This window comes from Nipponia nippon, unplaced genomic scaffold, assembly GCF_047370975.1.
Source record: "Nipponia nippon isolate SJK-2023a ecotype South Korea unplaced genomic scaffold, ASM4737097v1 scaffold_3, whole genome shotgun sequence".
Classification (NCBI taxonomy): Eukaryota; Metazoa; Chordata; class Aves; order Pelecaniformes; family Threskiornithidae; genus Nipponia; species Nipponia nippon.
In genome coordinates this window covers 50377720-50391527 of record NW_028262347.1, presented here as the reverse complement: position 1 = coordinate 50391527, position 13808 = coordinate 50377720, and the positions used below count along the sequence as shown (strand labels likewise).

The following is a 13808-nucleotide window of genomic DNA, read 5'->3' as shown; positions in this document are numbered from 1 at the left end:
GGATGGATGATAACTTCCTATTCTCCAGATGGTAAAATCAAGGTACCAAAGGACTAGGTCTTCGTAGGTACTTGGAAACTGTTTTATTTAGTCCTAAGGTGGCCACTATCACCTTCCTGACCTGCTCCAAAGTCAGATGTTCACATATAAGTTAGGTGCTGACAGGAGTCCTCAACAACCAAGTCTATGGGCAACTGCATATAACAGCCTGCTGTGAGAAGCAAAAAGTTTGCTTTGGAGGAGGGATGGTGTTCGGTGTGGGTTATCTGAATATCACCCTGGTAGCTCAAGCTTGGTGTTTCTATGGCTGGGGGCCCTGGAGGCCAGGAGCCTTGTTTGTCTGGCAGACAGACTTTGGTGGGATTTCTGCACCTGAACCTTGGTGTTGGCGCTGACCTCTACATGGCCGCTTCTGAATGCGCCCCTAGGGCAGCAGTGGGGGTGACTGTGCCACATTTGGCATCTCTGTGATGCTGCTATTTCTTTCCCCAGATCTGCAGGCACTGCTGAGAGGGTTGTCTTGATGCCTTTTTCTGAAGGTGGTACATCCTTGATCTAGGGCAGTCTGGAAGCCTGGCAAAATCCAGGTGGTTGTGAGGGCCCTTGTGAACCACCTACGACACTCACAGTTTCTCCCTTGCCCCTGCATTCCAAACAACAAAAATATACCTTATGCTTATGCATTAATTTTGCAGAAAGGTCTCATATCCAGATTAATGTAGTGAAAAATGGTAACTTGAAAAGAACACAAAACTTTTATCCCCATCTTTAAGTATCCTTGGTACAGTATGCGGAGTATTTTGATACCTTAAAGCAGAAAAAATCGTACGCGCTGCAGTCTATGATCTTAATGGTTGAAAGACAGTTTTCCAGATCAGATGCTTGCTTCTGTTTGTCTTTACCCTGTTGAATGACAAAACCCCAGTTCATACAGTGTTTTAAAGACCAATAAGAAGTTTACTCAGCTCAGTAACCTTGCTTTGATCTGTAAGGAGCTTGCCCTTAATGGAGTGATTTCCTCATATTTCCAGGCTCTCCTACACAGAGATGAGGCAGTGACAGCAGGTTTATTTGTAGCTGTGGGTGGGGTGTGTAGGTGGCTTAAGTGTGGGCGTGTAAGATCTTATTTATGTAACACAGAAGTCTTTGGCAGGGCAAACCATTGGTATGGCAACAGACAATGGGCCACCCTCAGCATACAGAACACAAAATATTTTGCTTCCTTCAGCACTGTAGGGGACAACAAACTCATAGTTGAAATCATCCTCCTGCCATAGGTATACAAAGCTCGTGTGTTTGGGTTTTTTTGTTTGTTTGTTTTGTTTTTTAAAATTTTTTTATTTGAGCTACCTATTGAAAAGCCTTTTTTGGTCAGCTGCAGAGTAGTGTTTATAAAATGAGCTTTTAGAAAGCTTAAAGACTGGGAGGAGTTTTTCTGTGTGAGGGGTCATGAAATAAAAATAATTGCTTTTGGTTTGGCTTTTCTTTTTCAGGCCGACAGTGCCATGTAAAAAGTTTAACCAACACTTATGAACTCTAATTTAGTGCTGTGAGCAAGACTTATAAGGTGTTTGCCTAAGTTTCAATCTGCTCTCTGGAACTGTATACTCATACTTCATGGATTTCTATTGTCTGAACTTTAGGCACTGAACTCAAGCCAATTTTGAAATGTGTGTTTCATTATAATATTTGAAATTCAGGGTTTAAGCTCAACTCAGTTTTGAAACATAGCTTGAAATGGAGCAGAAACAATAATGTAATGATATATACACACACAACATGCATCAGCAAATGAATCTTCATAAATTATATTTTATGACATTTAATAGTCTCAGAAATCACTTTTGGCTAAATATCAAATGCATTTTATTGCAAGTTTCAAATATTTTGCTGAATTTAAAAATTCTCTGGTTGAGGCCATGCTCCTTCAAATGCTATAGAAATGCTATCAAATGAAGTGGGAATCTGAGTACTTGCATTGGTTTCACTTGCGCAAACTTTTCTTTGATAGTTGAGATTCAGAAGATAAAATGCAAAAAATATTAGGAAGGGACTGTTCACAATTGCATGTTTAGGGGTGCAAAGTTATCAAGACACTTGCAAATGATTTTTTGAATGATGAACAACACTCAAAAAGGAAATTCAGATACCATAGTAAGTGAAAATTTTTGTAACTGGAAAAGACAAGGAAATGTGTTAGACAAGGAAATTAACTGAAGTGTGTTGGTCTGTATGCTTTTGCTGGAGAATGTGAGGGTGCCCACAAGGACAGAAAAGGCCTAAGAAAGCATCTAAAAAGCTACTTTGATAGGTAAAGGCTAGATTCCTCCCATGTGAGTGGGAGTTAGGCAGATACTCCAGAGCCCTACGGCACTAAGGTCTAGGTTGGCATGCAGAAAATACAGGATACAGTGTGCTCAAAGCAACGATGCAGATGACTTACCCACCTCGTGCTCTCTTGCACTGGGGAGCTGCACTGGGCCTGCTGCCACCACTGAACACCTTGAATGAGAGCTCCCACGTTGCCCACCCCGCTCTGCCCTCCTGGTGCCAAGTGCACCTCCCCTCCCACCACCCATGGGGATGGGGAGCAGTGGCGCTGACCGTGTTTTCATGTGCATCACGTGCAGGAGCACTGGTGGCTGCACTGGAGCCACCCTACCTTCATTGCAGATTAGTGTCCAGGCAGTCCCAGGGTGGGCTGAGACCTCTGAGTTCAGCTCACCTGCTGGCTGCCTTTCTCCAAGGGCAATAAAGTAAAGAAACTCTTTTCACCCGAGTTAGTTGTGGGAGAAGGCAAGGTCAGTGCAAGGAAAAAAATGTGGTGAAATACTCACAACTCCTCTTTTGGCAAATGGCCACCTCGGCTTTTTGGACTCTGGGTAAAACAAATGTGTTATCAGTAAAGAAACAAATAGCTAAAAATAAAACTGTTATTTATATGTGTGGTTTTGTTGTTGTTTTTGTTTGTTTGGTTGGTTGGGTTTTTTTTAGGTGAAGCCTGATATACTATACTTTACTTGGCTCAGATTTAATACTTGTGTTTAGGCAGTTTGTGCACCAGACTTAAAACCTATTAAGCCTGTTGGATTCCTCCCAGCAAGAATTATGTCTATCTGTGATGGGATCTTGGATGATGCTAAACACTCCCACATGCTGCAGATGATCAGTATGTGATTGCCAATTCTTTACTTGGGAAAACACATCATACCTCAGGCCAATTCTTGAAGATACCCTTTGTTTTGAACCAAGAATTAGGCTATGTCTGCTCATTAGTGATATCTTGGAGCTATGCAGGTATTTAAAACTCCTGTGAATAAACAGTCCTACAAACCCTAAGCCTCAGATCTGTCATGGGGCTGGCACAGTGGTGCAGGATGTAATTCATAGTCCTTAGCGAGGCACAGGGAAAGCTGGGGATCTAGATGTAGGATGCACTGGTGAGGAATGCCCGTGTTTGTTCAGCAAGAAATTTGAAAGAGTTTTCTAAATGTGGCACCTACCTTCACGCTTGTGTGTGACTGGGAATCGCAGTTGAAACTTTGTCCTTTTGGATTTTGAAGAACTGATTCATTCTTTCTGGGGATGGCTGGCTTGTTTGCTTTCATGAAGCTGCTGGTTGTGACCTTGACTTATTTATTTTTTGAGAGAATTTTGATCTCTGGTCACCAGCATCTTCTGGTCTGGCAAACACACTGCACGCTATACTATAGTCCACAACAGTATTTGTGGAAGTTGAAATGTAGACCTGCAAGCAGCGTTGGAAGTTCTTGTGAGCAACCTCTAGCCATGAGTTGGGTCTGCTACCCTTGTGATCAGAGCACTACTGGAAAGGGTGGCATGGGCCACTCTCTTCCCTCTGCTTGAAGCTGTGCAGGTAGGAATTTGTAACTCAGCTGCTTGCACATGGAGATCCTGGCCTGGGCTCTGGTTGATTCTAGCCTGTGGAAGAGGGAGGTGATCCATGTCCTGCCCCCCTCAGCTACCTCTTACATTTTGCATTTAAAAACAAGATGCAGACAAGAAAAAAAAAAAGAGGGGAGTTTTAAAATTAGTGATGCAGTCACCTCGGTGTGGGGTAACAGAATCCCCCGTGGAGGCTGTGCTGCCTTGCATGTCATTGTTGCACTGATCCTCCCTCCCCATCCCAGATGCACACGTATTTCAGTTGTGGCTTTTGCTGGGCTCAGACAAGCAAACCCCACCCTGTGTCTGACCTGCACTTAGCAGCAGGGCGGCGTGGGGCAAGTAGTCCATGGCACTGTCTGACACCAGGAGGTCTCCAGGGAACACCTCGAGTCCCGGCAGACTCACTACCACAGAGCTACGCCTGCGCTCGGCCGATCTGTGAGACGCAACAACAAACACACGTCATCTCTCTCCGCTCGTGGCTGCAGAGGAAACTTCTGAAGTGCTCCTTGCTGATGGAGGAGGAAATAAGCTAAAAAACCAAATCACAGCAGCTATGATGTAATGTGTTAAAGGAACAATGAGTAGAAAATTTCAGTGATCAACCCCAAATATCTAATTGTCTTTCCAACTCCACTTTGTTACTGAGATCAAGGTGCTTATGGCTGTGGCTTGCCTCAGATAATACTTGGAGAATTTACATGTTAGAAATTCCTAGGTTCTTCTGAGATAAGGCAAAAAGTGAGTGGAGATTTCAGAATCTATGTTTTGACACTGGAGCCCAAAGGAGGAGTTAAATACCATGTCCCTAGCTGATATGTTGGTTGTCATTACTTCTAACCTTCATATAACTCGGGTGATTTCAAGAAAAGACAGCATACTAATGAAATAGTTAAAATGTTGGTTTTCTTTTTTTTTTTAATATTTAAGCTTTTGGCTAGTTTGTGCTATTTTCTTTCTAAATCTTTATGGCGTTTTTTCTGCAATATTTTGCAATACTTTGTATTTTGAATATAATATGACTTAGTGGCCCTGCTGATTGAAAACAAATAGCTCTTTCCAACTATTGTTGTTACTAACGGAGGGCATTGTCCAGGATGTAGATCCATCAAGTGAAGTGACACAGGCATTCTGTATCCAACAGTCCATTTGTGCCAGAGGCTGCTTACATTCAAATACAGAAATTATTGGTGCACATCAAAAACCTTTTTGGATTTTGCTACACCGATACCTAATTAATTGTGCTAGTCTACTGTTGCAAAGTGATGGGTGTCTGTAGCTTCTGTTCCGCTGTCTTCAATTGATTGATGCATGAAGACTGCATCAGATTTCAAAGGGTCAGTAATTAAGTAGCGGAGGGAGGAGGCATGCCGTGTTTGTGCATATACAAAAATTCTCTTTTTTTAGTAACCATTTATTGTGTATGGTATTTTTGGTCAGTTAAGTATAATTCTTATTACTTTTTTACCTAGGCAGACAGCTTACTGTGAATATTTAGCAATTTGCCAACACCTGATGTGAAACCTGGCAGGTATATTTTTCCCCTTAAGTGCATGAATAGTCACTTGCCAACTTACCAACTGGCAGATGAGCTCTGAGGTAGAGAACTGGGATTTGATATGTATAGCAGGACATGGAGATTATGCTTTTTGTTATGATATGACAGTGACATTGCTTGCAATTGCCTTAGCTAAACCAATTGAATTGTATAGATGAAAGGGAAGACTGCTCCTAACAACAGAGGGTTGTAGGCTATCAGGAAGGCCAGGTCTGGGACTTTAACACTTGAAACGTGGGCATATTAGGGCTTGAAAACTAAGTGTTGAGAAGTTTACAATGTGCAATGTATGAGTTCTCTAAAAGCTTTTCCTTTTCTGGTAGTCCTACGGAATGGGGAATATAGGTTCTGTTTACTTAACTTTAGGGATTTACAATGAAACTCTGAGGTTTCTCATGAAATTGAACCTGACACATGGTTTGAAAGCTTTTATGATGGGGTGTGTTTCTTGGTTGTCTGCAAGCCCATGCCAGTGCAAGGGAGACCGCTTCCTGATGAGCTGCGCTGAGTGCTACTCAGTGCAAATTTTAAGTGTTGGTAACAATTGTATTAAGATGCTTCTGAAACCTCTGGTGATTCCACCACGCAATCTCTTGGGCAGCTGGATTATTATACAAGCTAGATGCTGCACTTATAACACAAGGATAATTCTAAAAGTTGTCAATCCTGTACTGGGAAATTCAGGAGATTTATTTCAGGGTGGATTCACAACGAAATTTTGCCATGTATTACTGATTCTTACAGTATCTAGCCTACTTCAACTGCAGAATATATTTTGAAGTTGGAGGCTAGTCACTTATGAAGATAGTAACGGGAAGCACAGTTGCATTGTAACTGAGTTAAATGGCGTTATTTCCTTAGATCAAAAAGGCCTTGAACTTCAGACACACGTATGTCTAAACAAGCTCTTCATGTAGGTATGTAAGCCTGTGAAGTGTGGGAGCATGACAAGGTCACTTGGATGTGTATCTACAATATACCTTTGCAATCTGACATGCCTGGTGTGATTAATGCCTTACATGCCTAAATTAGGTACTCGTGCTTCACAGATGGAGGTGCAGATATCTCTGATCACCTGGCCCGATGCCTGTAGACATACTAGACACATTAGATGCTCTTGTTGGTTTTACTGGAGAATTGAAACTACTGAAGTGCTGTGTGATGCAATTCATCAGTTTTTGAGTCCGTATGCAATATTTTACCATCTTTTCATGCCTGCGGACCCTGTAGCTTTGCCTTTTTCTTTATTTTTTTGTTTTTCTTATTAGAGGCAAGGGGCTGAAGTGCTCGAGTAAAAGAAACGTTTGTACTTTAGGGATGAACTCGAGCACCTGAGGAGAAATCATCTGCAATAGTTCCTCCTTTAAATCTACTTGTTTTGTGAAACAAAGTAATGTCACAGGTTTGCATTACAAAGTTATGGAAAATTATTAAAGGCACTGAAGCAGTTCATGATCTGGAAAAAGAAATATCCTGGGTATACAGTTTTTTCTAGGGCACGGAGGTTTTCAGCTGACTGCTTTTTAGATATCTGTATCTTGATATGTTCATAATCTTAGACTAACTAGACCTTTAGATGTCCCAGGGAATAGACAACTATATAAATCACCTTACTTAAATAACAGATATGTTATTTAAAGGAATGCCTACTAGATGAGAATAAAAGCAACTGAAGAGGTTACAAGGGTCAACATTATAGGGTGGGCACAGTACCGAGATAGCTGCCAGGTGATGACAGTATTACCCAAGCCACTCAGGGAGGGTATTTGGACTCCCTGATTCAAAGGGATAGCATGACACTTTACGGGCATATGAGACATTAAAAGAGGAAGAGGAGCACTTCAAGACAGGTGAGCCCAGCTCCCTCAACTCCTTGAAACTGAGCTGCCTTGGCAGTTACTGAGAAGACTTCTCATTAGCTGGTTGTCTTTCAGAAATAGTGCAATCCAGTTTTGCACCCAGTCTCTGATATGCTGAATGAGGCAAGGAGAAAATGAGCTCAGAGTAAACGAAAGGTTTTGTTTTATCAACATTTCCTTCCACGGCAGTGTTGGCTTTAGCATCTCACCCTGTCTCCACCACACACACCTCTCTCTGTGCTGCACCTCTGGTTCTTTTTGTTTATTTATTTTGGCTGATTATTTTTAATCGGCATCAGTTCAGCATGTTGCCATGCCGACAGAGATGGACTGGCATTCCTGACTGAGGGCTGTGTGGGGGAAGGCTGTTTAAAATGAGCATTGCTGCTTTAAGAAAGGCTTTGGAAAGTACAGCCTGGGAGCGAGGAGAAAAGATGTTCATTAAAACTGAAGGATGGAAGTGTGTTTTTACGCTGGATGATATATAAGTCAGTCTTGGAGGAGGGTTGCCAACTGTCCCAATGCGCTTCTAGATGGAGAGAATAATCTGACATTTCAGCAGTTTTCTCTGGCTCCGATAAGAAGGGATTAGCTGGTAAGGAGTTATACTAATGATTTGGATAAAGGAGGAGCTGCATACAATCCTTACCCAGACCTTAGACCAAATTCAACCTGACAAAATCTTTGAAGCACAAACTGGTGATTTTTGTTTTACATTTCTGCACATTCTAATATTGGTCAGGACAAGAAATAAAATCATAATACATCATCCAAACATCCTTTTCGCAGTCTTTCCTGCTGGTGGCTGTGCAACAAAGCTTGCATTGTTCCCTGTGTGATTTCTTGATTTTAAAAGGTGTTTGGGTAGAAGTCCAGTGCCAATATCCTAGCTAGCATATAGCGGCTTCCCTCTGAATCTGCCAGGCAAGTGACACCAAGAGGTGTGTACATTAAATGTTCCATGTTCTCCTGTTTAGCCCTTTGCCTTCAGTATTCTTCCAATTCTCCCCTGAAGTTTGCTACAAATCACACAAATCTTGCCCCATCAGTGAGATATGCTTATGTGTCATAGTTTTGAGTTGCATCAGTGCAAACTCTTCCCATAATAGGTGCAGATCACCTGTTTTCACACCAAGATGCCAAGATCTCTCCCTTTTCTCTCCATCTCCCTCTCCCCTTTTCTACTGTAAATTTAAAATGCTAAAGAGTAGGCTGGAAATCACAACAATTCAGAAAATCTAAGAAGTCTCTTCTACAGTGAACGTGTAGACACACACACACACATCTGTTGAGCCTTGTCTAGGGAACCACATTGTGTAATGACTCATAGACTGTATCAGCCTGCTCCAACACACCTAGTCCCAAATAAACACAGACCTGTTTTCAAGCTGCTGGTTATAACAGAGCCTTTACCTGAAAAATGAGTAAACATTGGGAAGAAGAGGAGATAAAGCTCAACTAATGATGTCTACTGCCTTAAGAAGTGAAACACATTATGGTAGAGTCACAAAAGCAGTGTACTGCTGTTTGTTGTCAGGCTATTTCTGTCTTCCCCAAGCCTTGCTACAAGTGCTAGTGCTTTTAATATACCTCACTCACCTGCATGCCCCACCTGAAATCTTCAAGGGGATCATGCAGTAAAGTGAGCACTGCACCATCAGTGAGAGAGGTATGGCTGTTAAGGGAGGTACTAGGTCCTACTTCCTCATTCTTTGGGGAGAAAATAAACTTTGTTTCCCTTCCGTAAAATTTGAACGTCTTAAGGAAACAAACATGGCTGAATCAAACTCATTTCTAATCAAGATTTTACTTTCTGATAATTGCTTGTAAGAGCTTGATGCAATTCACTGCACAGATCTGCAGTACACAACACGTTATGTTGCTTGCACTTATAAGATTCAAGAATTCTTCTTAGTTTGCAGGATTAACAATCCCCCCAATCCAGTAGCAGTCCTAGGTCTGCTTTGCTCACGTATGAGAACAATATTGAGCTGTTCTGCTAGCTTCTTTGCTCCCTTTTCCCTCCCACAATGTTTTGAAGAATGTCACTCAAGATTATGAGATGTTTCACATTCTTCAAGCTGAAATTTGACACTGCTAATCCAAACAGCCAGACCTTTCGGCAGTTAGTTCCTAGTGCAGAGCTCTCCAATGGTCCAGCTGAAATATTGCGTGAAATATAGCTAAACGTGTCAGGGAGAGGGCCACCTTTGAAAGAAAATCTCATTAAAAAGTTTAGTTTAACAAGCTGGTGACAGGCATTTCACAAAGCAAATTTACAAATTAAAGCTGAGGTTCACATACATGCCTCACTGTTCAGTTTTGTCTTAGAGTGAAGCGGATTCGTTAAAAAAATATACAGAATGAAGCTTAGAATAAGATAAAACAAATACGTGCATACCTTTGTATAGGCAATCCACTCTGCAAGAAAGTGAGACATTCTTGTTACTTGGTCAGAAAGCAAGCAAGCAATCTGATTTTGTGAAAAAAAGTACTCATTTGTTAAGAGAAATGTGCTACATAGACTTAGACATTGGCTAATTATTTTAGCTGTTGTGGAGAAAGAAAGAGAACTCATTTGATAGCCAGAATGTTTTCTCTATTTGAAGGGGGGCAAAAATAGCCTTTTGGCTGCGGCACAAAACCAAGTGGTTAGTAAAGAGCTGTACATCTGTTTGACACCATCCACGTTCAGTGAAATGTGTGTGTAGGTGCCTTGTGTAAGGACAGAATCAAGCACGTCCTCGAATTTAACTGCTTGTGCAAGTAACGCAAGGTCTTTGAGAGCAGATCTAGTAGCAAACCTGACTTATGCAGTGCCTCTCCTTTTCTCCTTGGGGTGAAGTTATGGGGGATAGCTGAACGGCAATTTGCTGCCAGGGAAAGACGGAGGGCTGGCTCCTCCCTTGCTTATTTCTCTTTACTGACACTGGCGCTCACTGGACCAGTGTTTCTTTTTTTCAGAAAAGATTGCACAATTGCCTCCTCATTTATGGAGCTGAACATAAAAATGGAGGGGGCTAGTGAGTGGCAGAGCTAGGTAAGTGGAAGTAAAGAAAGGGAATGGGACCTCTTCCTTTGGTAGTAGCAAACCTTAAATTTGGCTCAACCATCTCGACTGACTTAATTCTTGTTTTGTTGGGGTTAGTAATGCTATTCAGTAAAACAGAATAGAGAACTGCCCTGGCTTAGGAAGAACACTGCTGAAGGACCCCGGAAATAAAAGAATCTTCTAAAACCCAAACCAGAACTGGATAGATTAGTCTTATTCTTTCATAGCCCCACAAACAGTTATACTGGTCCATCAGGGTGAATGGACAGAGGTGGGAAAGGGTAGCCATGTGCAGGAGTGGACTAGGCCAACCTGCTCACCAAGAGACAAGGCTGGAACCATTGTCTCTTGCTGATTTGGAAGGAAAAATCTCCCTTCCTGGAGTGTAGAAGTTGGTCTGTTGTAGCAAAGGAACTAGGGCCAGGTTGCAGTTCAGGTTAAGAACTGTGTTTTTGTTTATGCACTGGGCCATGATGGACCAACACTGAATATGCAAGACTGAAAAGGAGGTTTCATCATCCTAGTCCTCTTACCTGGACACCCTCCTGCGGTGTAGACCTGGGCCAGGGAAGTCTCCTAGGCAGTGTAGCAGAGCTAGCCCTCGAAGAGTTTTGGAGTGTCTCATTGGGACTGCCATTGCTGAGAGAATCTTCTTGGCTCAGCAGCTTTGATCTGGGGCTGGCAGAGTCTGAATCTGCAATAGTTGTCTCAGACTTGGCTTTGGAAGACAGTAATTTTGCATGGACACAAGAAGACAGTGACAATGAGGAAGCTGTAGTGCACCGAGGTGGACTCTTACAAATGTGATGGAGAGAGCCACTGTATTCCTTTTGATTCCCCAGCTGAGCTGTGTCAGAGCAGTCCTGAAATGTCAGTGCTTGTGAGGCAGAGGCCATCCTTAGACGCCTTAAAGTTGGAGAAGTGGAAATTCTGGCCAAAGCATGCCGGTCAAACTGGAAAGGTGCATGATGGCTCCTGATGCACTCCTCTGTGGAAGGCTTCAGAAGTGAAGACTCCGTATAACCTCGTCTTCGAATGTAGTCACCTGAAGGCTTGGTGGTGTCCATACAAATGGATACTGCCTGCGTTTCATGGCGACTGAAGACATCTTCTGGACTGCTGCTTCCTGACAAAGTAACATTTTCTTTATGAAGCTCAGCTTCTCTGTTTAGAAGTTCCATGGTGATGCAGGTTTCTTTGACCAGGTCCAGAGAATAATCAGAACTTGGTTGTTGCATTCTTTACTTGCAGCATGAAGATTTATAGCTTTGTGTACCTAGGATACGTGATCAGAAAAGGTTCTTAGAAACTTGCTGTATGCATTTTTGTATGGGAGGATACGCAAATGGAAAAAAACCTAAGCAAAAGAATGTAGATATGTGCACTAGTACAGAAACAACTGCCTGCACTTTAAATCCTGCTTAAATGCAGGTTTCAACAGCTTCAGGACCCTATTTCAGCAAGCTGTTTGAACAGCCACTAACTTTGAGTGTGCAAGCAGTGTCAGCATCAGTCAGCGGAACTAATTACATGGCAAAGACTAACTGTGTAATTAGGAACTCTGCTCATCTGGTACTGCAGCCGCCTAATTTCCTCTTGCCACTCCCCCATCAATAAGTGAGATTGTGATACTGCTGTGCATGGGATAAAAATGAAGTCACTAGCTCTCAGGACTCCTACTTGCAAAATCGTTTATGTACAAATACTAATTACTTGCTGAATGCTTAAGCAAATACAATTTAACATTTATGTAAGGTGAGTCTAATCACTCTAGCTTTTCTTTTCAGCAGGAAAAATATTTTGTAGTAAACGTTATGTATACGTTGTAATCAAATAATGAAGACAACAATTTTTCAAAGTAACTTATCTGTTGATCAGTCAGTAAATAATCTTATGTTCTATGATTCGTGAAGCTCTATTTTAAGGTATTTTGATGACTAGTCTCTCTAAAACCAGACTGACATTTCAAGTTATAACTGAAGATTATTAATTCAACCTCTTCTTTAATTCAGCTTCTTTGTTTGCTAAGAGGAATCTTAAAGCTGTTCATGATTGCTGGCTTCTTTGGGCACTTCTATTTATTAGAATGAGTTTATTCAAACATATGTTGACTTTTTTATTGAGCGATTGAATATCACACATTGAATATGATTTTTGTCTAATTATATAGTCCCATCAGATTGATTTATAAAGCGATTAGAAACAAATTATTTCATCAAGTTTGCTAGTACAAAGTAGTGCTTTTTAGAAACTTTTCAGCCATTAGAAGACAATCATTCAGATGCTTACAGGAAGAAAAAACACGTCTTTATGGTGGAAATGGCTTCTTTCACAACTGTAGTGAATAGCCACAAATACATTAGCATCTGTTCATTTCTCTTTAATAGATAAAGGCTAATTAGCACATATGCTTATTAAAATGGACAAGCACTAAAAATCACATTCAAGATATATCATGAATGAGAAAAATGAGAAATTATTAATATTTTCCACTTCTGAGCGAAGATATGATTGCATACCATTGCTGTGAGATTTGCTGTTATTGCTTTTTAATCTTTCAAGACTTTTATTTTGTGAAGTGTAATCACATCTAAGCTACGTAATGAAATAAAAAGACTCATCATTGTTTGGCCAGGAATTCTCTTTGCTTTTTTGTTTTGTTTTGTTTTTTAATAATCACGTCTTCCCCATGCAGAATTTTTCAACTCAGCACGGAGCTTCCAGATATTCATGCGAATAGGGCTCTGTTGCAGAAATAGAAAAGATTAAAGACATCTTTTCTTCTAATTCTTATATTAAAAATATGGGGGGTTTTGTGCTTTTAAGTTTACCAAGATTATTTTTTAAAAATAAGTTGAAACATGAGTTTCTTTATGAGTACTTATGAGTTACTTTTATGAATAGAATCTCTCAGCAGCAAAATATTTGTAAAGAAAATACATTCTTAAAAAAAAAAGTGCAGAAATATGCCACACACGTGCAGAAAAATTAGTGTATATGATTAAACTTACCAAGGTAGCCAGGTGAAGATTTACCAGCTTCCAGTATGTCACATCCTTTTTGTATTGCAATTAAGTCAAATTTTCTACAAGTGCTTGATTAACTGATACTAGCAGTAGCGTTTTCTCTTTTAAAGCCTCCTTACTGAATGCTGGTATAAGGAACTAGTTTTTCTTCTTGTAGATTTGTTTCTAGGGGATTTGTTTATCAGGTCAGATGGAAGTGGCTTCAGGATCAGTGCCCGTTTACAAAAGGTAACATGATCCATATGTTTTATTAAACTTCATTCCCTTTATAATACTGTTTTTTTGTACTTTTCACATTGATAAATGTTGGCAAGAGAGATCTCAGTCAAGTATATAATAAGCTGCAAGAGCAGATGAAATTTCTCCAGCCCTCCAATAATCTGTTTTTTGGTTTTTTTTTTTTT

The 13808-nt window shown here is 40.9% G+C and overlaps 1 protein-coding gene across 1 annotated transcript in view; it reads right to left on the bottom strand.

The window, feature by feature from the left end:
• PLEKHG7 (pleckstrin homology and RhoGEF domain containing G7) overlaps positions 1–11616 on the bottom strand; it is a 33467-nt gene extending 21851 nt beyond the window's left edge. Inside the window, exons 1-6 of the mRNA XM_087766742.1 lie at positions 10912–11616; positions 10257–10261; positions 9728–9745; positions 4218–4345; positions 2838–2878; positions 808–903 (exon numbers count right to left, since the gene is read on the bottom strand). Coding sequence (XP_087622868.1) covers positions 808–903; positions 2838–2878; positions 4218–4345; positions 9728–9745; positions 10257–10261; positions 10912–11616 — 993 coding nt within the window. The remainder of the gene's footprint in view (positions 1–807; positions 904–2837; positions 2879–4217; positions 4346–9727; positions 9746–10256; positions 10262–10911) is intronic.
• Positions 11617–13808: the final 2192 nt, after the last annotated feature.